The sequence below is a fragment of the Canis lupus genome, chromosome 2 (assembly GCF_048164855.1).
Source record: "Canis lupus baileyi chromosome 2, mCanLup2.hap1, whole genome shotgun sequence".
In the NCBI taxonomy this organism is placed as follows: domain Eukaryota; kingdom Metazoa; phylum Chordata; class Mammalia; order Carnivora; family Canidae; genus Canis; species Canis lupus.
Genome location: NC_132839.1, coordinates 29,639,806 through 29,664,123, shown reverse-complemented (window position 1 = coordinate 29,664,123; position 24,318 = coordinate 29,639,806). Strand labels below are relative to the sequence as shown.

The 24,318-nt window shown below is 33.1% G+C and overlaps 1 protein-coding gene across 8 annotated transcripts in view; it reads right to left on the bottom strand.

Annotated features, from left to right (window-relative positions):
- AP3B1 (adaptor related protein complex 3 subunit beta 1) overlaps nt 1-24,318 on the bottom strand; it is a 265,515-nt gene that overhangs the window by 166,312 nt on the left and 74,885 nt on the right. For all 8 annotated transcript variants that reach the window (XR_012015574.1, XM_072794100.1, XM_072794111.1 and 5 more), the window contains one exon: nt 19,921-20,103. Coding sequence is in view for 7 of the 8 variants with exons in the window: in XM_072794100.1 (XP_072650201.1) it covers nt 19,921-20,103 (183 nt within the window). In the remaining variant the exon portion in view is untranslated. The remainder of the gene's footprint in view (nt 1-19,920; nt 20,104-24,318) is intronic.

Sequence of the window (24,318 nt, the reverse complement as noted above, 5' to 3'; positions counted from 1 at the left end):
CTATTCTGTACCACTGACCTTTGTGTATGCTTCTGTGCCAGTATCATACTATTTAGATTACTATAGCTTGTATGTAGTTTGAAATCAGGAAGCAAGATTCCTCTAGCTTTATTCCATGTTCTCAAGATTACATTGGGTACTCAAGGGCTTCTGTGGTTCCATACAAATTTTAGACTATTTGTTCTAGTTCTGTAGGCAATGCCACTGGTATTGTGGTAGGAATTGCAATGAATCTGTAGATTGCTTTGGGTAGTTTCTGGACATTTTCACTATTAATTTTCCTGATATATGAGCAGGGTACATCTTTCCATTTATTTGTGTTGTATTCAATTTCTTTTATCAGTATCTTCAACTTTTCAGAGTTGTTAACTCCTTGATTACATTTTTTCCTAGGTATTCTCTTTTTGATGCAATTGTATATAGGATTTTCTTAATTTCTCTGATAGTTCATTCACTGTTACTATATAGAAACAACAGATTCCTATAATTTTGTTTCCTGAAATGAAAGTTTACTGAATTCATAAATTACTTTTTTTTTTATTCTTTAGGGTTTTCTATATCTGATATATCTAGTATCATGTATCTAGTATACATATATCTAGTATCATGTCATTGGCAATACTGACTGTTTTAATTCTTCCTTTCCAATTTGTATGTCTTTAGATTTTCTTGCCTAATTGTTGTGGCTAGGACTCCCAATAGTATGATGAATAAAAGTGGCAAGAGTGGGCATCCTTGTCTCAGCCCTGACCTTACAGGAAAAGTTTTCATGCTTTCATTGTTGACTGTTATGTTAGCTATGGATTTATCATATATGGCCTTTATCATATTTAGATATGTTCCCTCTATACCCACTTAGTTGAGTTTTTTATTATAATTGGATGACAAGTATTTTTAAATGCTTTTTCTGCATCTATTGAGATGATCGTATGACTTTTAACCATCGTTTTGCTAATGTGGTACATCATGTTGATTGATTTAAGCCATTTTTGCATTCCTAAAAAGAATCCCACTTGGTCATGGTATATGATCTTTTTAATATGTTGCTGGAATTCAATATGCTAATATTTTGTTGAAAATTTGTTAATCTGTGTTCATCAGGGATACCGGCCTATAATTTTCTTTTTCTGTAGTGTCTTTGGTTTTGGTTATCAGGGTAATTCTGGCCTCATTAAATGAGTCTGATAGTTATCCTTCCTATTCAAATTTTTGGAGTAAGTTGAGGAGTACAGGTTTTAACTCTTTTTAAAATGTTTGTTAGAATTCACCTGTGACACCCTTTGGATGTAGTACAGGTTTTAACTCTTTTTAAAATGTTTGTTAGAATTCACCTGTGACACCCTTTGGACGTAGACTTTTGTGTGCTGGGAGGTTTATTATCATGGATTCATTTCATTATTAGTGATCAATCTATTCAAGATGTTCTCTTTCTTCATGATTCAGTCTTCAAAGACTGTAGGTTTCAAGGAATTTATCCATTTCTTATACACTAATATGTCAGTATATAATTATTTATAGTATTCTCTTATAATCCTTTGTGTATCTGTGATATTGGTTATAGTTCCTCCCCTTTCAGTTCTAATTTATTTGGGAGCCCTCTTTTTTTTCTTGATGAATCTGGCTAAAGATTTGTTAATTTTGTTTAACCTTTCAAAGAACAAGCTCTTAGTTTCATTGATCTTTTTTATATTTTTAAGTCTCATTTATTTCAAAATGCTCTTATCTTTATTATTTCCTTCCTTCTACTAGCTTTAGACTTTGTTCTTCTTTTTCTAGTTCCTTTATATATAGTGGTTGAAATTTCTTTTTTCTTGAGGTAGGCCTGTATTACTATGAACTTTTCTCTTAGAACTATTTTTGCTTTGTCACAAAGATTTTGGATTGCTGAGTTTCCACTTTCATCTGTCTTAAGGTATTTATTTCCTCTTTGAATTTTTTATTGACCCACTGTTTAACAGCATGCTGTTAGTCTACACATGTCTGTGTTTTTTCCAGTTTTCTTCATGTAACTGATTTTTAGTTTCATAGCACTGTGGCTAGAAAAAGTGCTTGTTATGATTTAAATCTTAAATTTTATGGAGACTTGCTTTATGGCTTACTGAGTGATCTATCTTAGAGTACTACTACCCCAACGTTTTTTCAAGTCAACTTGCATGGCATATGTTTTGCATCCGTTCACTTTCAGTCTGTACATCTTTAGATCTGGAGTTTCTTGAAGGCCAAACTTAGAAGGGTTGTGTTTTATCCACTCAGCCACACTATGTCTTCTGAATGGAGAATTTAGTCCATTTTCATTTAAAGTGATTATTAACAGTTATGTGCTTATTGTCACTTTGTTAATTATTTTCTATTTTTACAATTTTTCCCTGTTCCTTTCTTCTCTATCTTCCCTTGTGGTTTGATTAACTTTCTTTAGTGTTAAGTTTAGGTTCTTTTTCCATTGTATATTTACTATTTAAGTTTTTTCTTTGTGTTTACCAAGAAGTTCCCATATAACATTTTATATATGTAATAGTCACTTTTTAATTGATAGTAAATTAATGTTGAGCACATTCCAGACCTTATATTTTTATCACCCTCCCCCATTTAATATTTCTGTTGACACTTTTTTTTTTTAAGGGAGAGCTGGGGAGTGAGAGCACATGTGCGAGCGATAAAGATTTTTCTCTTTATCCCTTAATATTTACCATTTTAATTATGTTTCTCAATATGTTCATCTTATCTGGAACTCTCTGGATTTCCTGGACCTACGCGTCTCTTTCCTTCCCCAGATTAAGGAAGTTTTCAGCCATAGCTTCTTCAAATAATTTTTTTGACTCTTTTTCTTCTCCTTTTGTGACCCCTGTAGTGAAAATGCTATCCTGCTTGATGTTTGTCCCTTGGAGTATCTTTACTTCTTTTATTTATTTATTTTTTCTATTTTGTTGCTCTGTTTTCCATTGCTTTGTCTTCCAGCTTTTGATGCATACTTCTCTTTCAACCATTTCACTGCTAGACCCCTTTAGTGTATTTTTCTGTTCAGTTATAAATTCTGTTTGGTACTAACATTTTCTCTTTGTTGAAGTTCTCATTGTATTTACCATTCTTCTCTGGAGAACAGTGAGCATCTTTATGATCATTACTTGGAATTCTTAATCTGACAGGTTGCTTGTTTCCATCTCATTAATGTCTTTTTCTAGGAATTTAACTTGTTCTTTGGTTTGAAACATATTCCTGTTTTTTCATTTTGCCTGTCACTCCATTTTTCTACATGTATTAGGGGAAATGGCAACCTCCCTCAGTCTGAGAAATGGTCATGTTTTTGAACTGTTCCATGTAGATCAGAAGTGTAATATCTGGCCATCTGAGCCAGTCAATTCTTATGTAAGCTTCATGTGTCCACTAGCTGTGATATAGCTGTTACTGCTGCACAGGGAAGTCAAGGTTGGAAACACTCACTTGACCTGGGTGTGGCTCAGCCACTGTGTGGGGCAAGCAGGGTTAAATTGCTTGGTCATCCCAGTTACAACTCAGTCTCTACTCGGGGTGAATAAGGCTAAGGGCTTTTTTCTGGCTCAGTTCTTGCTGGAATGCTGCACATAGAAGGTGAGGCTGAGGATGACTGCCTAGCCCTGCTGCACCTTTGGTGCTACATGAGATGGACAGAGTGTGGTGTGCTTGCATTACATAGCCCAGTACAGCCTGGGTGGACACAGCCTTCCCTTCAGTGTGAGCTAGCTAGAGGGAGAGCACCAACAGTGATACCTTTATGCTCTATTACCAGCAAGTTAGGATGAGATTGCAAAAATAGTATCCACCAGCACTTCAACTGCCAGATAAAATCCCTACAGTTTCCTATCTCTCTGTTGTACAACCAGACAATGGAATATTATTTGGTGCTAAAGAATAACAAGCTATTGAGCCATGGAAAGATGTAGAGAACCCTTAAATGCATATTACTTAGTGAAAGAAGACAATCTAGAAAGGCTACATAGTGTACGATTTCCAACTATATGACATTCTAGAAAAGCAAAACTATGGAGATAGTAAAAAAAAAAATACCACTATTAATTGCCAGGGTCTGTATAGGAGAGAGGGATCACTAGGCAGAGCCAGGGGATTTTTAAGGCCATAAAACTATTCAGTATAATACTACAATGGTGGAGTCATGTTACACAGAATATACAACACCAACAGTGAACACTAATTAAACTATGGACTTCATGTGATAACTGATGTATTAATATACATTCATTGATTGTAAATGTACCACTACGGTGCAGAATTCTGATAGTGGTTAAGGCTGAGTGTGTAAATAAACAGGGAGTACAGATGACCCTTAAACATGGAGGCTAGAGGCACTGAACACCCCCCTTACCACCACACTCCAAATATAACTTGGAGTTTTGGATTCCACAAAACCTTAATACGAATAGCCCAGTGTTGATCAGAAGCCTTACCAATAAGATAAACAATTAAACATATTTTGTATGTTATAGGCATTATATACTATATTCTTACAAAAAAGTCAAAAGAAAATATTAAGAGAATCTTAAGGAAGAGAAAATACATTTACAGTACTGTATTCTATTTGTCAAAAATTCACATGTAAGTAGAGTCATGTAGTTCAAACCTGTGTTTATTAACAGTCAACTATGTAGGAGAACTCTGCATTCTCTGCTCTATTTTTTTATGAACCTAAAACTGCTCTAAAAAATAAAGTGTAATTTAAAAAAAAATGGGGGGTACCAGTGAGTTTAATATCTGAACCTATCTCATATGAAGACAGGTCTCTCTTCACTGTATACTGACCATACCAAATACTGATATAAAAACATCAGAATGAAATCAGTTATCTCACTTTGCTCTAAAACATTTACTTTCAGTAAAGAGAAATGTTATTTCATTAAATATAAGTTTTATAAAGGCAAAAAATTTACCTTCTACTGTATAAAGTATATTTATAGAGGCATAATTTATATACCTTTAACTATTATTGTTACATAAACTCATGGAATAAAGTGTGAAATTATACTTAAGTAGTAATGCTCTATATAAATTCTTCTTTTTTTTATGATAGGCACGCAGTGGGGGGGTGGGGGAGCAGAGACACAGGCAGTGGGAGAAGCAGGCTCCATGCACCGGGAGCCCAATGTGGGATTCGATCCCGGGTCTCCAGGATCGCGCCCTCGGCCAAAGGCAGGCGCCAAACCGCTGCGCCACCCAGGGATCCCATCTATATAAATTTTTTACCTAAAGCTCCAAACACAAACGTTCACACAACTACAGTAAGTCATTGTTCAAACCCGCAACTTTTTGCTCTGAGGATAAACTTAAAGAGAACTTACAGAAAGACTTGCTCATTTTATCTCAACGGGTTAACTAGGAAGTATAAACTATATCTTTATGTCAGTTCATAAGGAATAACAAGAAATAAAAAATAAAACTGACAATTAAAAACTACATATTGCAAAATCTGTTTATATATGAAAACTAATGAACAAATCAAATATTCCTGAAAAACATTTTCTTTTGCAACATGTGATCAGTAACACTGGAATCAGTAGAAATAAAAGACAACTTCAGCTGATATAATCCCTCATGTTAGCAAAGATCTTTCATAAATATCTCACTGGATCCTAAAACCACCTCATGAGGTAAGCAAAGCAGGTATTCACTGTCTTTTTCACAAGATAAAAGAACTGAGGTATACAAACTTACTCATTTTTTTTAAGATCTTATTTATTTATTCACGAGAGACACCAAGACAGAGAGAGAGGCAGAGACACAGGCAGAGGGAGAAGCAGGCTCCATGCAGGGAGCCTGATGTGGGACTCGATCCCAGGACCCCAAGACCACGCCCTGGGCCGAAGGCAGGCACTAAACTGCTGAGCCACCCAGGGATCGCCTCAAACTTATTTAAATTTATCAATAATTTCATAGACTAAAAGTAGTAGGGCCAGGATTTTATCTTGAAATCATTATTCTTCTTCTTGTCCTCTCTCTCTATTAACTTGGGATTTATAGTAGTCAAGAAAATGACACTGAATATACCCAGTTGCCTTCTAAATGCAGTGACAGCCTAGAGGGCACTAGCACAATCTTAAGATCTGTACCAGGACAAAGGATCTCTGTCATCTGCTGTGGACATGTGCTATTACCTAATGCTTAAAAGCTATGCAACTGGGTTATTATAATAGTCTCACACAATCAGACACCTGTATTAGTCAGTACAGTAACAAAACCATAGATTTGGTGGCTTAAACAACAGACATTTAATTCTCAGTTTTGGAGGCTGACAAGTCCAAGATCAAGGTGTCAGCAGATTAGGTTCCCAGTAAGAACCTACTGTCTTGCAGATGGCTGTCCTCACATGGCAGAGAAAGAAAGAAGAAGCTCTCTGGTTCCTCTTCTTGTAAGGAACCATAGTGAGGCCCCACCTTCATGACTTCATTTAAACCTAATTATTTCCAGGGCTTCCTGGCTGTCTCAGTCAGTAGAGCATGTTACTCCTTCAAGCTTGTAAATTTGAGCCCCATAGTAAGTTTAGATATTACTTTTTAAAAAAATAAAACCTTAAAAACAATAATATTAAACCTAATTACCTCTCAGGTCCCCATCTCCAAATACTATCACATGGGAGGTTAGGGCTTCAACATATGAATTTTGGGGAACACATTCAGTCCATAGATACCATAGCAATATACTGGTGGTACATCTCTCTGATATTGATACCATAGCAATACACTGGTGTTACATCTCTCTGATAATGGGTTAGATGTACCTAAGAAGACCAGAGTGGGTAGGTGATTAGCAGCATCTTAATTGCTTACTTAAATTAGATATTCAGTATGGATATAGCACACCTCATCAGAGAAATATATCCAATACAAAAAAAAACCATGTTTAAAAAAATGCTAAACTTAATATTTTACTCAAAGGAAAAAAAGAAGTCATGTCTCTTCCCCCAAATCATGTCTATACAAAACAAACCAGGATATGCATACTGGTTTAAGATGTTTTCCTTACATGAAGTGAATGCTATGCTCTTCACTTTACATGTTTTATATCACAGCCCAATGACCACTATGCCACACAGGTGGAAGTGTGGGTTTGAGGACCATTGAACACTGAATCTCCCCCAATACATCACAATTATGGAAACACCTGTGCCCAGTAACTTTCTGTTGAGCCACTATGGAAATTCACAGTGTTCAATTGCCCACAGCACTTTTCATTTCTTACGACTTTATGTTTGACTCCAATATATAAGAAACAAACTTTCTGAATGCAGTGGTTTCCAAATTTTGTTACTAAGAAATCTAGATCTATATAAGGCATTCTTTCAAATTTTTCTGAAATAAAATATACTCCTGACACATGGTGAACTTAAGTCTAAGGGTTCTAAGACATGAGAAAGAGGGTCCTAATTATTTGAAAACTAATTCCTATCTACTGATGAGTAGTAAATAAGAATTACTTTTTGTTATGTAGAACGCATTTTAGAGTAGTTCTCATTCAACCACAAATTATGAAATAAAATTAAAATCAATCTAAGTAGAATTAATCATGATTCTTCACATATTCATTCTCTCTTTACCTTAAGTTATATAAGTAAGTTGTTCTAAAAATAATATATGGATAACCAGTCGAATACAAAGCTAAAAATTAGAACTGATTGTTCAGAGAATAGGAACTGGGGAATTAGAGATAAGAAGGGGAAAAGCAGGGAGCATTAGGTGGCTCAGTTGGTTAAGCATCTACCTTTGGCTCAGGTCATGATCCTAGTGTCCTGGGACCAAGTCCTTCGTCAGGCTCCCTGCTCAGTGAGGAGTCTGTTTCTCCCCCTGACTCTGCCTATCCCTGCTCATGCTCACTTGCTCTCTCTTTCAAATAAATAAAATCTTTAAAAAAAAAAAAAAAAAAAAAAGAGGAAGAGCATATACTTACTATACAATGTAGCAATTCCATTCCTATACAAATAAAAATGTATGTCCACACAATGACTTGTGGCACTGTAGACAAAGGTTACAGCTCCATGGGTGTACAGAAAAGTACAAGTTCAAGCATAAGCAAGTGCAGTCTGTGACAGCTAAAGACATATAATTTGTATGTGCTACAGAAACCATATGTTAAAGAGGAAAAAGAAAAAATATAATTTAGGATATTTACCTATAAATATACCATTTCTTTCATTCTTTAATCTGTTCTACAGTTATGAATTACCATATATTACCATTTCTCTTCAACCTGAACAATTTTTTGAAGTATTTCTTGTAATACAATTTCCCTATGAAGGACTTTTTCAATTTGTTCCTCTGAAAATGTCTTCATTCTACCTTTATTTTTGAAGACTGGATTTGTTCAACATAGAATTCTTTGTTGACAGTTTTTCCTGTCAATAATTTTTAAATGATATTCTATTATTTTCTAGATGGCACTGTTTCTGATCAACAGCTAGTCTTATCATTGTTCTCCTGTATATAATTCATTGTTTATCTCTGCCTGCTTTCAACGTTTTTACTTTTAATTTCAGAAGTTTAACTATGATGTATGTAAGTATGACTTTTTACTTGTTTTGCTGGAGAATCTGGTAAGTTTCTTGGGTTAGTGTGCTTGGATTTTACCCCTTCATCTAAATTTGACATTTTTTTCAGCTTTTATTTCTTCAAGTATTATTTCTGCTCCGTTCACTCTTTCCTCCTTTTGGAACTTCAATTAGAGGTATTTCATTCTCTTTGATGTTGTGCCACATGGCTATGAAACTCTTCCCTTGTTTTTCTGTTTTTTCACAATGAATAATTTCCATGGATTTGCCTTCAGGATTCTTGACTCTTTTACTGCCTCCTTTCGGCTGTTAAGCTCGTCTAGTGTATTTTTCATTTAATCATTATGCTTTTCAGCCCTAGATTTTCCATTTGATTCTTTCTTATGGTATCTTTTGCCTGTTAAGACTGCTCATCTATTCACTGATTTTAGTATTCTGGCTTTTTTATATATATATATATATATATATATATATATATATATAATAGCTTTTTCACTTATCTATAAGTGTCTTTTCTTGATTATACTGAGGTGACTTGCTATTGACTGCTTTTTCTCTCAAGCAGCAGTTATTTTTTTTGTTTTTCATGTCCATTGATTTTTTAAAGTTGTATTCTAGATATGATCAACCACACAGCATAGAAGTCTTCCTTACATTGAATTCCTCTGAAGTGTATTGGTATTTGTTATAGTACATATTTTACTGGTCTCAAACCGCAAACTCTGTCTGCCTTAGTGGCCAGCAAGTGAAATCTCCATTTAGTCCTTTCATCTTCCAGATGCTACTTTTTTGCTAGGCTCAGTAGAGTCTTCCTCACACATCCACACTTTACTGTTCGGCCAAGGATCTGGATGCCGTTTACTATGCATTTCCAGGGGTTTCACCCTTCTGTGGTTCCCACACTCTTCTGGAATTTTCCCCTAATTTTTAGGTACTCTGCCAGTCTTGAAGTCTATTCTCTGATAGCTAGGTAAATAAGGCTGTGGCTTTTTTCAAATATTGTATGAATCTGGGGAGTGACCTCAGATAAAAACCAGCACTCAAAAAACTTATACCTTGAAATTTCAGCCTTGCATATATAGAATCCTCTCTGGTTTTTTTCCTACTTTTGACTATGTTACAGTGACTTTAGATTGCTGATCTCTGCAAAAATTTTGTAGAGAGTTAACTAAATCAAGGCATTCCATCAGTAGAAGCTGAAACGCTAAGTCCACGAAGTACATCTCAACTGGAAGTCAAACGCCTTGATGCTTTTTATGTGAAAGTGAACCTTTCTCATATACCTTGCCTCCTCATTCCATTTTCCTCATCCTTCCCATTATATCCCATTAGCCAGAACTACATTATATGCCATTCCTAAATCTATCACTTACAAGGGGAATGTAATTATTAACATTAACAAGACATTAGACTGAGGAGTAACATGGCTTCTTTAAAAGTATGTGGGTGCTCAATACCTATAGAAAATCTGTTTTTTTCAATGGGGGTTGGCTGTTGGATACAGTGATGCTTTCGCTACATCACCTAGACAACAATGCACTGGAATAATCTGCCTAATGTAGTATTTTGGAACTGCAGAATCTACAGGAAGACTACAATGATTTTAAGAAATGTATCAGAAATTTAAAGTCTATACAGACACAATTAAATGGATAACAGAATAGAATAAAACTGGATGTTTCAAATTACCAATTAGTTTACATAAAATCATAATCTTCTCTGAGGTGAATACAGAAAACTATTAAGCAGCAAAATCACAAAATTAAAGATTAATGTAAATAAATAATGAACTTGTCAGAAGATTGAAATTCATTATTAAATGTATCCATTCCTTTATGCTAGAATAATAAGACTAACACAGAGAAAAATATAAGGAAACAAATAGGTGATACAGTAAGAGAAATTACAATGATACAAGTATCTATGGGAGAAAAAAGCTCAGGAATAAAGAGGAAACTTAGCAAACATCAGAGAAGTATATATCATATATCTTTTTTTTTAAGGATTTTATTTATTCATTCATTCATTCATTCATGAGAGAGAGAGAGAGAGAGAGAGAGAGGTATAGAGATACAGGCAGAGGGAGAAGCAGGCTCCATGCAGGGAGCCTGATGCAGGACTCGATCCTGCGACCCCAGGATCAGGCCCTGGGCTGAAGGTGGCGCTAAACCACTGAGCCACCTGGGCTGCCCTGAATCATATTTCTTAACTTCTTAAACTCTAAGTCTCTCCTCCTAAAATTACATTGGTCCATGTTGAAAATCATAAAATACTTAAAACCATGAACATTCTGGTACTTCTAGATAAAGATAAAGAAACAAAGATAAAGAATATAATCTCTTTTCCCAATGTAAAAACTGTAAGGAAAATAAAAATATTAAAACTAGCAAAAGATCAGTCAATATTAATGAAACAAGAGGGTCACAATCTATTGGCACAAACTTTAAGATTTTTTTAAAACAGAAGATTCTGGAAAAACATTCCTTGCTTCTTAAGAATGTTCATTAATAATCTCCTCCCCAAATTTAGATAGAAAAAAACGAAGAGGTTATTCTTATCTTTCCAGTCTACTGGGGCAGGTGGGACAGTGAGGGAAATTGGTGGTGAAAATAGGTGGTGAGGAGAAGCTGGTGGGAGAAAACAACAGAGCTGGCTCTCCCTGAAAGAGGTAAAGGGAGACCTGGGCAACACTGTCCAAAAGAAACTTTTATGATATGGAAACATTTCATAATAGCACTATCTAATACAGTAGGCACTAGCCACATGTGACTACTGAGCACTTAAAATGTGCTAATGCGTCTGAGGTACTGATTTTCAATTTTAGTTAAATAGCTACATGTGGCTAGCACCTACTATATTGAACAGCACACTTCTCGGATTAAACAATGAATAAAGAATAATAAGGTAAAGATCAAGAATATTTCTCCATAGGAACATACTATATATTCATATATAATATGAATGTTAGTATAGGGCATTTAAGAAGATTCCAGAAAAAGTGCTCAGGAATTCTTTAAAAAAAAAAAAAAAAAAGACAAAAAAAAAAAAAAAAACCAAATCTTCAATCTCTACTGAGGCTAATAAGCTTACTATCCCCAAATGCCAGGCTACTACTAAACCAAAGAAGAATATGACATAAAATACACACAACTCAAATTGAAACTGAGAGGAAGAAACAAACTGTCTTTAGGTGTGGTTGTACAAAATTAAAGCCACACAGTACCAGAATTTCCCAAGTATTTACAATTGAAAAGAGTACAATAATTATGTAACATATTCACAACACACATTAAAAAATGCAGAAGACAAATCATTCTGAAAAAAAATAATCCCTATAATTGTACATGTATTAAAAGTAAATTCTCCAAGAAGTTACTAAGAACATGAACTCAAGAAAATACAAGTTTAAATATGAGATGATAAAATTATATAATAAAGGAAATATCAGATTGAAACCTGAGTGAATAAAAGCCAAAGCACTATCATTACCAAAATAAGTAAAAACTGTTAAAGACAGATTAGATCAATGAAAATCAAATTATTGATATAAAGACTTGAGATAATACAAATGCAAATTAAAAGACAAACATTAAAGCAATTTTTTATTTTTATTTTTTTTTAAAGATTTTATTTATTCATGAGAGAGGCAGAGACATAGGCAGAGGGTGAAAGAGGCTCCCTATGGGGAGCCCGGTGTGGGACTCAATCCCAGGACCCCAGGATCACGACCTGAACCAAAGGCAGATATGCTCAACCACTGAGCCACCCAGGCGTCCCAAAGCAATTTTTTTAAAAGGTGAAAAACAGAGAAAGATTGTAAAATAGAATAACTAGTATTTCTGAAGCATATAAATGACAAATGAAGCAAGGAAAAAAACCCTGGAAGATCAAAGAACTCAAATACTACAAAATAGAATGAATATATATGGAATGATCCACTCTGAGATGAAATCTTACTAATCTTTACATATTTTTTTTAAAAAGAGAAACAGATTTCTGGGGGTACAAAACAAACAAACAAAAAAACAAAAACAAGTTACTTGCAAAGGAGAAAAATCTGTGGCTACTGGGAGAGCTCTCTGAAGAAGGGGAAAAAAGGTGTGACCCAAGAGTATTTCTTTTTTAATATTTTATTTATTTATTCATGAGAGACACACAGAGAGAGGCAGAGACAAAGGCAGAGGGAGAAGCAGACTCCCTGCAGGGAGCCCCACGTGGGACTCGATCCCAGGACCCTGGGATCACACCCTTGAGCCAAAGGAAGATGCTCAACCACTGAACCACCCAGCTGTCCTGACCCAAGAGTATTATATGCAACCAAGATGTCATGTATAAAAGTAACATGACATTTCAAATACCTAAGAGAATATTGATTCCTTAAGAAAGGAGATGAAAATGTTACTATACAGAAATATTTGAAAAGTCACAATTAAATGAATACACATTAAAAAATTATAATAAAACAGTATTTTTTGGAATAATGAAAGCATGATGGAATAATGGGAAGCAAAGATGGAATAATGAAAGCATGAGACAATACAGAAGAATGCCAATCTTCCATTTCTATAACAGGAAGTCAATATAAAATGTCTAAAATTCATAAACCAAGAAACAGCAATATATACATATTACAAAAAAATGTATATTACTTAGAAATAGAGAAGGTTAAATATATACATTTCTAAAAGAATTTGAGGTAGCTGATTCAGGCGAGGGGAAGGATGGAACAGAAAAATGTCACTTCTCAGAATCCACATATTATTTAACTTCTTTTTTTTAACCATGTACATGTTTACTTGTATAAAATTTAAAATATTTTTAAAAGAAACTTCATGAGTTAAAAAATCCAATCAAAAATAAACCATGAACAAGAAAAATAAGGACTCTAAGATAAATGCTTCATAACTAACAGAGGGAGGGGAGACCCTATTTCAATATCCGCATATTGTTCAGTTTCCCAGTAACTAGTGCACATTGAACCCTTCATCAATAAGTGCCTGACAAGGGGATCCCTGGGTGGCTCAGTGGTTTAGCGCCTGCCTTTGGCCCAGAGCGCGATCCTGGAGTCCCGGGATCGAGTCCCACATCAGGCTCCCTGCATGGGGCCTGCTTCTCCCTCTGCCTCTCTCTCTCTGTGTGTGCATCTGTCATGAATAAATAAATAAAAATCTTTAAAAAAAAATAATAAGTGCCTGACAAAGTGCACAAAAACTTCTGTATTTGTATGTAAAGCATGGATTCCACCTTAACTCCCCACTACTGTTATTTTAAAATTTAGCACAATAGTGAGATTCAAAAACAGTCCATTATTAAAATGTAATACAAAATTTATTTTACAAAGAATATGAACCTGTAAAGAAAATAAAAGTTCAATAAAAAATAATCTCTACCATGTAGGTCCTGGAAGACAGGACATGGTATACTATTTTCACAATACCTTTGTATTTTCAGAAAACAGCTAATCGAGAACTATATATACAAATTTTGTGTTCTACTGAGTTATTTTATAGCTGTTCCTGAAAAACTTCAGGAATTGATCTCAAAATACTTTAAACAATATTCTAATCTTGGAACTTTCTTACACCTAAGGTTTTATAACTGAAGTACAGATCTATTCAGAGAAATAAAAGTAAATTCATCACTCCAAATTTCAAAATGGAATGCATACTGCCACTAAAATTGTATTACCTGGATTCATAAACAAAACGTGAGTTTTGTGAGTACATAAAGTTTTAAGTTCTAAATCATGAAAGTAAAAAATTTTGATAATTCTTATAAAACTGTCATCTCCTAGAGAAAGTTTAACTTTTAAAGAACTAGATTCATAAAATTAACAACCTTTCTGTCAGGTCCTCGTTCATGAGCTTTCTTTCAATTGATAATTAACACCAGTAAAGGGGTTTTTTTGTTTTTTGTTTTTGTAATACTCTTAAAATTAACTTGGTATTTTATAATATTTATTTTTTAAAATCCATTATTTCTACCAAAGCAACTTTAGTCTTAGAGATTTACATTTATGCTTCGAGTATTCTCCCATAACACGCTTGAATGACACAAAGAAAATATTTAAGTAATTTTATATCCTTGAAAATTATACAAACTTGACCTAGAATAAAAAAAAACAAAACAAAAAAACCCTACATGGAGTGCAAAGAGTAAGGTAAATTTGAGAAAATAAAAATGCAAATATGCATTTTAGCAGTCTCTTGAATTTATTAACCTAAAAGGTTTAATTTCCATTTTCCTGCATCAGCTTTATTTATAAAATGTCGTGCCCTATAAATACGCTGTTATTTTCTATAGTCAAGCACCCTCTTAACAAATCTTCTCATTAATATGTAAATTTAAAGTCAATCGGTCTTCTCCCTGACAGCCCCATGAATTCCTAGTGCACTGTATAATCGGCTTTGACTTGGCATCCACTATTTATCATCAAAGATGTCAGTTAGAAAAATTATGGAAAATGCACTGCAATTGATATGACTGCAATCTACTTTGTCAACACTTAATTGTTCCTCAAATCATACATTTACATATAAACAGCCTAAATACTGATCTATAATGATGCAAATAAACTAAATTAAAAATATCTTCTGCCCTAAAGAAGCTTGTTTATATATGATGTGTTCATTTGAGAATTTATTGACAAAAGTATGTTACATCAGCTCATCTCAAAAAGTATTTCTACTGATTTTCAATTCCTCATAAAAACAATTTTGTTACCTTTCAAGCATATAAACATAAACAAATGTCTTAAAAGTTCAATGAGAAACATGATTCTTCTTTCTGAAAAGCAAATTTAATTATAGTTGTTACCTAATTGCGATGTCTAAGCACTATGGATTAGGGAGGGGGAGCTTCAAAAATGGCTTCAACTGGAACATAGTAAGTAAACACAGAGAAACTTATTAAAGTAAGCAGAAAGACAGTTTAATTTGAAAGTCATGAGGTTAAAAAAAAAGTCATAAAAAAAAAGTCATGAGATGATAGAATACAAAGAAAAGAATGCTAACCTAGAGATCAGATCTTTCTGTTTATATTTCTGGCTCCACATGTACAAGCAATATTATCTTAGGTGAGTTGTTAAAATCTACACGCCTCAATGTCATCATTTATAAAACGGGTATAATAATCACTACTATCCCATCTCAAATAAAATACTACTTAAGTACAGCAAAATAAGAAACTACTGAATTTAATGTATTATGGTGTTATTTTTCACATATTATCTTCGCACCTGAGAAAGAATTCCCTTGATTTTAATGAATTTGGTACATATAGGCAGTTTTTTACTTTAACTTTTAAATCAATATATTGTTTTAGTGAGAATGTTTTCTTGTAAAATCTTTCACTTCAAGGTAAATGGTGCTTTATATATCATAAAATGGTGTTCATACAGCATTTATACAAGTGGCTTCCGCCTGTACGTAGAAGGGGCTGAGATGCTAGAACGTCCACCTTTACACTGCTAATTTCATGACAGAAATACATTCAAGACACGATGGTAAGGATAAAACAGGATTGTAACAAGCACGGATTAAGGTATAGAGTACTGTTCCACTTTGTCTTTCTATCCTATATTATTCTCAGCAATTCTTTACTATATGGTATGCTTTCTACAAACTTAAGGAGTGAAAAATGAAAGCAGACAAGAATGCAAAATACCTCTAAATTTATTTCAGCTTGATGACTGAGCTTCTCAACTTTTTTTTTTTTTTTTTTTTTAAGATTTATTCATTTGATAGAGAAAGCAAGGGCACACGGGCTAGGGGGGAGAGGCAGGAGAGAGAAAAGCAGACACCCTGCTGAGCAGGGAGCCCAATCCAGAATAGGGGGATAATACCTTGATATAATGACCTGAGCCCAATGCAGCCACTTAACCAACTAAGCCACCCCAGTACTCCCTTTAATTTAATTAAAATTAAAATTTTTAATTTTTAAAATTAAAATTACCACACGTAGTCCTAAAAAGTTGGATGCAACTTAAAGTCTAGGCCAAAAAGCCTACAGTATTACAAGTGGCTGGGCTGCTCACTGAAAAGTTAGTAAAACAGAATTCTAACAAGCCATACAGAAAGTCTGAGATGAGTAAACTCAGAGTAAGCATGAACATGGTCTAAATGGTGATAATCCACTTGAACCTTAAATGTATTTGTACCAAAAGTCTAACATCTTGGACAATCCCTAACTTCTATACTGCAATAAAGGATGACCCTTCCAAATCTATCCTGCTGGTACTGAACAGAAGACATACGTATACAGAGACAAAGGCCTGTTATCTTGATGATTTGGGAATCAACTGATACCACTTTAAATTAATAAATAAAGTGAAATGTGTTATCCAAAGTAAAATTTATAACCACTAGAAAAACTGAAATTAGTTACCAGGAAATACCTTTAAGGGGTCAACCTAGAGGTTATGAGAAGGAAGATTTATCTTTTATCTTACCATGTGCCTGAATTTCCTCTTAAAAAAAAAAAAGTTATAACTATAGTTCGCTAAACTCGGATAAATCTTCTATTTGACTGAGGTTTTCTTCTTTTCTTTCTTTAAGCCAAGAAATCTTTCTCAAAGGAAATCATATTCATAGATATATATGAAAGGCAGACAAAGATGAAGGCTGCTCTGGATCAGAGGCAAGAACCCAGAGAGCTGCAGAATCTAGAGCACCACTACCTCCCGTGGTTGTTCTATGGCAGTGTTACAGCATCTGCGAGGCCTAAGATGCACATTTGCACATTTGAAAACTAATGAATTAGTCTATTAACCACATAATCTAGAATACTACCAATGCCAAGGTTAGATTGCAAATAAGTGCAAGGTAAGAAATTACTTCGCCCAGTTTCAGCGTACCCAGGACAATGACCAGACTTCATTTCATGTTTGTAATAATTAATGTGCAAAGAACCTACATGTGAAAACAGAAGAAATACATGTAGCCTCAACTTTTTAAATTACTTATCAAAAAAGTAAATATATATGGTAGTACAAAATTTAACCTGCTAGCTTTACAAATAGCTTTCAACCTGAATTTTATCTAAAAATAAGATGAAATAAAATTCAAGGAACAAAAACACAAATAAATAGACTACAAAAACAGAGATTTTAAAATAGACATTTTTAGAAGCTATGGCAAGGAAGATGTATTTAATTCTAATTTCTACATAATAACAAAGCAAAGGATTATTTGCATAGGGATACTCAAAATGATTTGATGGTGGCAGGAAAGTAAGATTTAAAATCTTATTAAATAGTGGCAAAATTACTTTATTTTTTTTTTAATTTTTATTTATTTATGATAGTCACACAGAGAGAGAGAGAGAGAGAGAGAGGCAGAGACACAGGCAGAGGGAGAAGCAGGCTCCATGCACCGGGAGCCTGACGTGGGATTCGATCCCGGGTCTCCAGGATCGCGCCCTGGGCTAAAGGCAGGCGCCAAACCGCTGCGCCACCCAGGGATCCCGCAAAATTACTTTATAACATAAAAAATTACTTTGCAACCTTATAATGGAAAAAAAAATGTGAATAGCCACTCTGGAAAAGAATTGGCTGAAATCAAACAACTTATTATTAGCAACAAAAATCTCTTGTTAAAGTTACCATTTACATGAGAGAGTCAAGACAGTTGCAGCATGGGCATGTTGTTGCTTAAGTCCAGCAAAAGTGCCACCAAGAGTTTACTCTGTTCAGTGATAAATAAAATCAACTTTATAAAAAAAAATAATCATCTATGTAAGAGTCTATATGGCATGAGACTTTTATATATAAATAATTCAAAGCATATTTCATTTTTTTTAAGATTTTATTTATTCATGAGAGACCCAGAGAGAGAAAGAGAGGCACAGGCACAGGCAGAGGGAGAAGCAGGCTCCATGCAGGGAGCCTGATGTGGGACTCGATCCCAGGTCTCCAGGATCACGCCCTGGGCTGAAGGCAGCACTAAACCGCTGAGCCACCCATGGATCCCCACATATTTCAATTTTAAATCACCTAAACACTTTCTTAATATTAAAATGAAAAATGGAGTCAGTACTATAAAGTCTTATGGATAAAAATATATTTTTAAATATTTAAAATAATTTTTAATACTAATAATACTATCACTGTAAAAAGCACTGATGAATATTTTAAATATTTAAACCCCTTAAACATCTGAAAGCTAAACATGTCATCTACAGTATTATGAACATTCCTCCATTTTATATACATTTTCCTCTCACTTTATTTCTAATTAACAAAAGTAAAATGTACTGAACACAAATGTATTGAGCAACAAAAGTGTATGTACGTGTAAGTTTGTACATAAACCATTATGATATAATTGGGGTATTTTTGGTTTTTTACTTTTTAAGCAGTTGATTTTAAAAATCTATAATACTACTTTTTCCTTTTTAATTGAAGTTGACATGTTATATTAGTTTCAGGTGTACAACATAGCAATTCAACAACTCTACATTATGCTAGCTCATCACAACTGTAGCTAACATCACCAAGCAGTACTATTAAAATATGGCTGAATATACTCCCTAAGCTGTACTTTTCATCTCCATGACTTATTCATTCCATCACCTGGAAGCCTGTATCTCCTACTCCCTTTAACCCATTTTGCCCATCTTCCCATCCTCCTCCACTGGCTTTTTAAAAAGACAAAAAAAGAAGTATCACAATATTAGAATGAATGTGCTATTCTTATAATATTTAACTTCTTTTTTAAAACGAGTTTCAAATTTATACTTAAATATTGAATATATTCACAAAAGGATCTCCATTGCAAGCTATGTAAATAAAATTTTCTCAATTGTCAATAAAATAAAAAAAGGTATTAGTTATGCTTCTAATGCTAATATGCATAAAGAAAACTATTTTAAAGTTTATTTAATTATAAATTTCACTAAAATTCTATCAGCTTAAGTGAAAAATGGAAAACAAAACATTTTAAAATATAAAACTTTGAAAATGTAGTTTAAAAGTTTAGCAATATTTCTCATAAAGGCAAGAAATCTCAAGTATAAACTCACAAGTGCTAGAATCACATTACCTACTTGTACAAGTGAATTACATAACAGTCAAGACTTAAAAATATGAAAGCAACTAATCACCAAAGAAATCTATGATTTGGCAGTATCACTGCTAACACTGTACCAGACTGTTACTCCTAACAAGAGTTTATACCCTAAGAGTTTATACCTTAAGTCATACAGTATATATCAATTAGTGCCAAAATAATGAAAAATTACCTTTCAATTTATTTTTCCCTGCTTTCCAAAAGAACATAAATAAAAGGAGTCCTCCATAAATATGCAGATCTCTATATTTTACAACTATACACATTTTTAAAAGCTCATCCATTTTCTTAGTATACTTTATAATTGGAAGACCACTCAACACTTACCTCTTTCCAAGGACTGACAAATTGTGTACGAGCATATCGAGTTAGCATGTGGATTATGACAACTTGTCCCCACTCTTCTACATCAACTAGTAAATTACAGAGCTTGCGGTAATTCTTGTGAATCAGATCTATTCTATCCGGGCATACTTCTTCAAATGCCATCACAACACTGCCAGCTACCAGCTAGAAAAGGAAGAAATAGTAACTCATTAAAAAACTTTTCTTACCATCAAAGACTCTACTCAGGCATTACAGAGATACAATCAGATTTATGACAATCAATATTTAAAGTATTCAGTTATTTAAAAAATGATTGTTAATGTTTAAATAACAAATTTTAACTGTCACTCCCTCAAAGAATAATTTTTATAGCTGTAACATGTCTGAAAAGCTAGCTTCTTCCTGAAATATTACAATTAGTATTAAAAATTCCACCAATTTTTTTGTCACACTAAATTTCAATAAATTGTTCATACATGACTCAACATATTCATCACATACATTTTTTTATTTTTAAAGCTAACCTAAGTTCCAATCTAAAGATCCATCATTTAGTATATAACATTCAGAAAAATAATCAAGACTATAACAAAGACCACATCATATCAGTTTAAAATGAAAACAACAATGAATTTATTTTAAAGTGTGTGAGGAACTCTTAAGTGTCTCTGGTGTAAAACACTTTCAAATCTTCAACATTTTAACCCATTTGTTAATTTTTACCATTATTTTATTTACAAAGAAAACACACAGGCTAAGATTTTAGCATTTAATAACTGATGTAACGATGTGTACAAGGTGAAATAATGTATTACCAACAAAAGTCAGCTCTCTCCAAGACCAATTAATGAACTATAAATGCTGTTTGCTTAATTGTCATACTTTGGCAAAGTAGTGAAATTAAGCTATCTTTGGTATAAAGATACAAGCTAAGCAGAATACATAATATACAAATACTTCTATATATGTACCACTGTGCAGTTAGCCAACAATATAATACTGTTGAAAAATAAATTAATATCATATTCTTTCTAAACACTAGGGATCTTCATTTTAGTGTCTAAAATTTCCCCAATGACTTAAAATAAGCAATTAAATAGAAATGTAACTTACTGAAATGGTACTTTCTGAAAAATATTAGATACAATGATATTTGTATTTTTAGTGTTTGTCCCTCTACTTGGCTGACATTTAGTTTATTAATATGCAACCAACAATACAATTGAAAGAAAACAGCTCAGAATATAGACTTGCTATTATGCTAAACAAGTTTCCAGTCCTGTGGGGATTTTATGAATTACCAATCAGTATAAACGTGAAGCCGCATTTATTGACTCCAGCCCTGCCCATGTACTGGTGCCTGCTGGTCCCAGCATGAATGCACTTCAATCGAAAAAGCAAAGAATTGATTATTTGTGTGAACTAAATAAAAAATGTATTATACGTATAATTTCCTATTTGCTATTGATATGGAAAGGAAGTTAAGTTCATGTTTTCATCTCCACATTTTGATATCTCCTGCACAAATCACTCTTCAAAAATTATATTCTGTGATAACCATATTTCTAAACGATTAAGATTTAGCATCATTTAAAAATCTCTTAAAACAACTAAAGTTTAAGATATCAAACCAAAGAATAACTTAGTATTTGTGAAATATATCTATCCATACATATATTTTATATAAATGCCAATCTTACATTAATAGAAGATATAATATCAATTGATAAGACATTAAGGTACAAAAATAAATAATACTAGAATAAAATAATCCATGAAACTAAAATAGCAATTCATCAAAGTTTCAATTCAAGAAATACTATGCAAAATCAAGTTATTTTGCCTAAGCCTAGAGGATTTTTTTTCAAAGTGTTTAGTAGAGACACCAAACAATGAAAAGAAAAATCAGCTACCAAATGCTATTAAATGTTATTAAATTTATTAAACCAAGAGCTATAGGTACAACATAATTCTAAAGTACTAAGAGGTAACATGAAAAACAGAAAATACTTTAAGTATGAATATAATTGAAGGAAACACAAAAATAATTAGAATATAAAGAAATGTACCTTCACAAAATAAAACTGACCATTTTAGATATTTCCATGTATGCATTTAACAAAATGACCCTAGGCTAAACAATGCCAGAATTGATAATTTTGGTCTATTAAACATTCAATATTCTATAAAACTTCCAGAATTAAAATAAAATGATCTACTCGGATTTTAAAACCAAAAATATTGGTTTCCCAAAAACAGACAGTTAATTTCCATCTCACTGTGTCAATAGTAGCTTTTTATATAAGGGGAAAAATAAATCACTCCAACAAAACTAGCAATGAGCTCATCAAATTCAAATGCAGTTTTCCATTTATGTATTTTTTATATTAAAGCTATAAACATGGTTCATTTATCTTCCCTTGGTTGCCACGTTTTTCTGTGCTGTTGCTATGAACTTCAGCCATTAGCTGTGCTCCAAGGTAAACTACATGAACCATCAACAAAAGTGACACCCCATCTATGGAGTTCATATTTTCTCCAGATTATCTATGCTAGTTGACAAGCTGGTAATGAAAAAAATCACACTAAGCAAATGGTTCCTCTAATAACAATAAATTTTCTATAAAATTATGAAGGGTACAAAACGTTTCCTTGCATCTATTTTGTCATGAATTCTAATTAACGTTGCAAAAACCTGAGAGTGCTGGGTCATCACAAGAAGTGCATCAAGGTTTGATTGATAATATGGTATAAGTTGGCCAATGCTGCCAAGATTTTCTTCTCTTAAATTAATGGCCATCCAACCTGCCCTAATCATACAGCCCAAATGATATTCCCCTTCTTATTTCAATTTTCTTGAGGCATGGAAAATGGGAAAGATCAGTCATTTATCTTCTAATAGCTGGATAATAGATCTATCACAATAAAACATCTGCACAAAATCAGAGGTGTGGGGGTTTTTTTGCCCACAACAGTGAAGCTTTTACCAACATTAAATCAATAACATAAAATGGTGTCTTAGCACCATAGTTTAGTTATGAACTACCAATATATTCATTAAACACCATTTTGTAGCTAAATTAAGGAGAAACTTTATCACTAAAAAAAAAAATAAACAACTGAGTTTTTCAGTAAGGACTGAACTAATCTGTTTTCTTAAGAAATTCTGTTTTCTATTAGAAAGCTAAATGCTATACACAAAGGATTTCTTTAAAATTAACCTGAAAGAAACAGAAAATAAATACCACCTTGCTTTTGAGATGTTCTAAATAAGGCTGCTATGCTTAAATTGCTCAACAAATATGGATTTCTACCTTTTAAAGACAAGCCAGAGAAAGCATTATAAATTTAAAAAATGAATTTGTAACTGAATATCAGAAAACGTGCATTTAGGACATGTTAAGTAAAGAATATAGGATGACAACAGTAAATCTAGGATCATACAATGAAATTATAAAAAGAAAACTTGTAATAGTTGATTGGGGATAATGCAACATAAATAAAATATTCTCTTTTAATTTCACTGACTATAGTTGTGGGATACATGTCTTTCAAAATTTACAGATAACTTTAAGACAATAGTTACCTGAGTAACCCTAAAATGTTCTTCTGGTTATTTTACCATTACTATATTCCTTAACCCTACATGATGTATTTTTAGAAAAGGACTATTTTAATGATAAATATTAGTCTTACTCTAGTTGTATGGAAAAAGTATTCTATTTTAATATGTTTATACTTCCACCTTTCCTTAAAATGTAATTATAGAACTGTCTTTCTTTGGACTAAAAGAAGTAACAGAAGGTATATCTCAAAGTCAAAAGGTTAAGTGAAGAAAAGTTTTAAACAGATTGACATCTTTCAAATTTATACTTATCAGCAACTATAGCAATGTTAACATCATAATGATCCCAAGAAGTTCTTGCTGATAACAAATAAATTATTTTTCAAAATGTGGAAATAAATTAGACATGCACTGTTCACTTAATTGGGAATTTTTTTTAATTGGGAAATTTTAAAAAATAATAATAATTGGGAAATTTTTAAACAAAAATGATTTGGAATTCTTACTGGGTTTGTTTGTTTGTTTGTTTTTAAGATTTTATTTATTTGATAGATAGTGAGAGCAAGCAAGAATAGAGTAGGGGCAGATGGATAGGGAGAAGCAAACTCCATGCTGAGCAAGGAACCCAAAGCAGAAAAGCAGGGCTCCATCCCAGGACCCTGAGATCATCACCTGCTCTGAAGGCAGACACTTAACCAACTGAGCCACCCATGCACTCCGGATTCTTACTGGTTTAAATGTCAATACTGACATTATTAATTTGGGGAAGGAAATAAATACAGCTGTCTTCTTTCAGTAAAGAAATATAAGAGACAAAGGTAAGTAATAAAGCT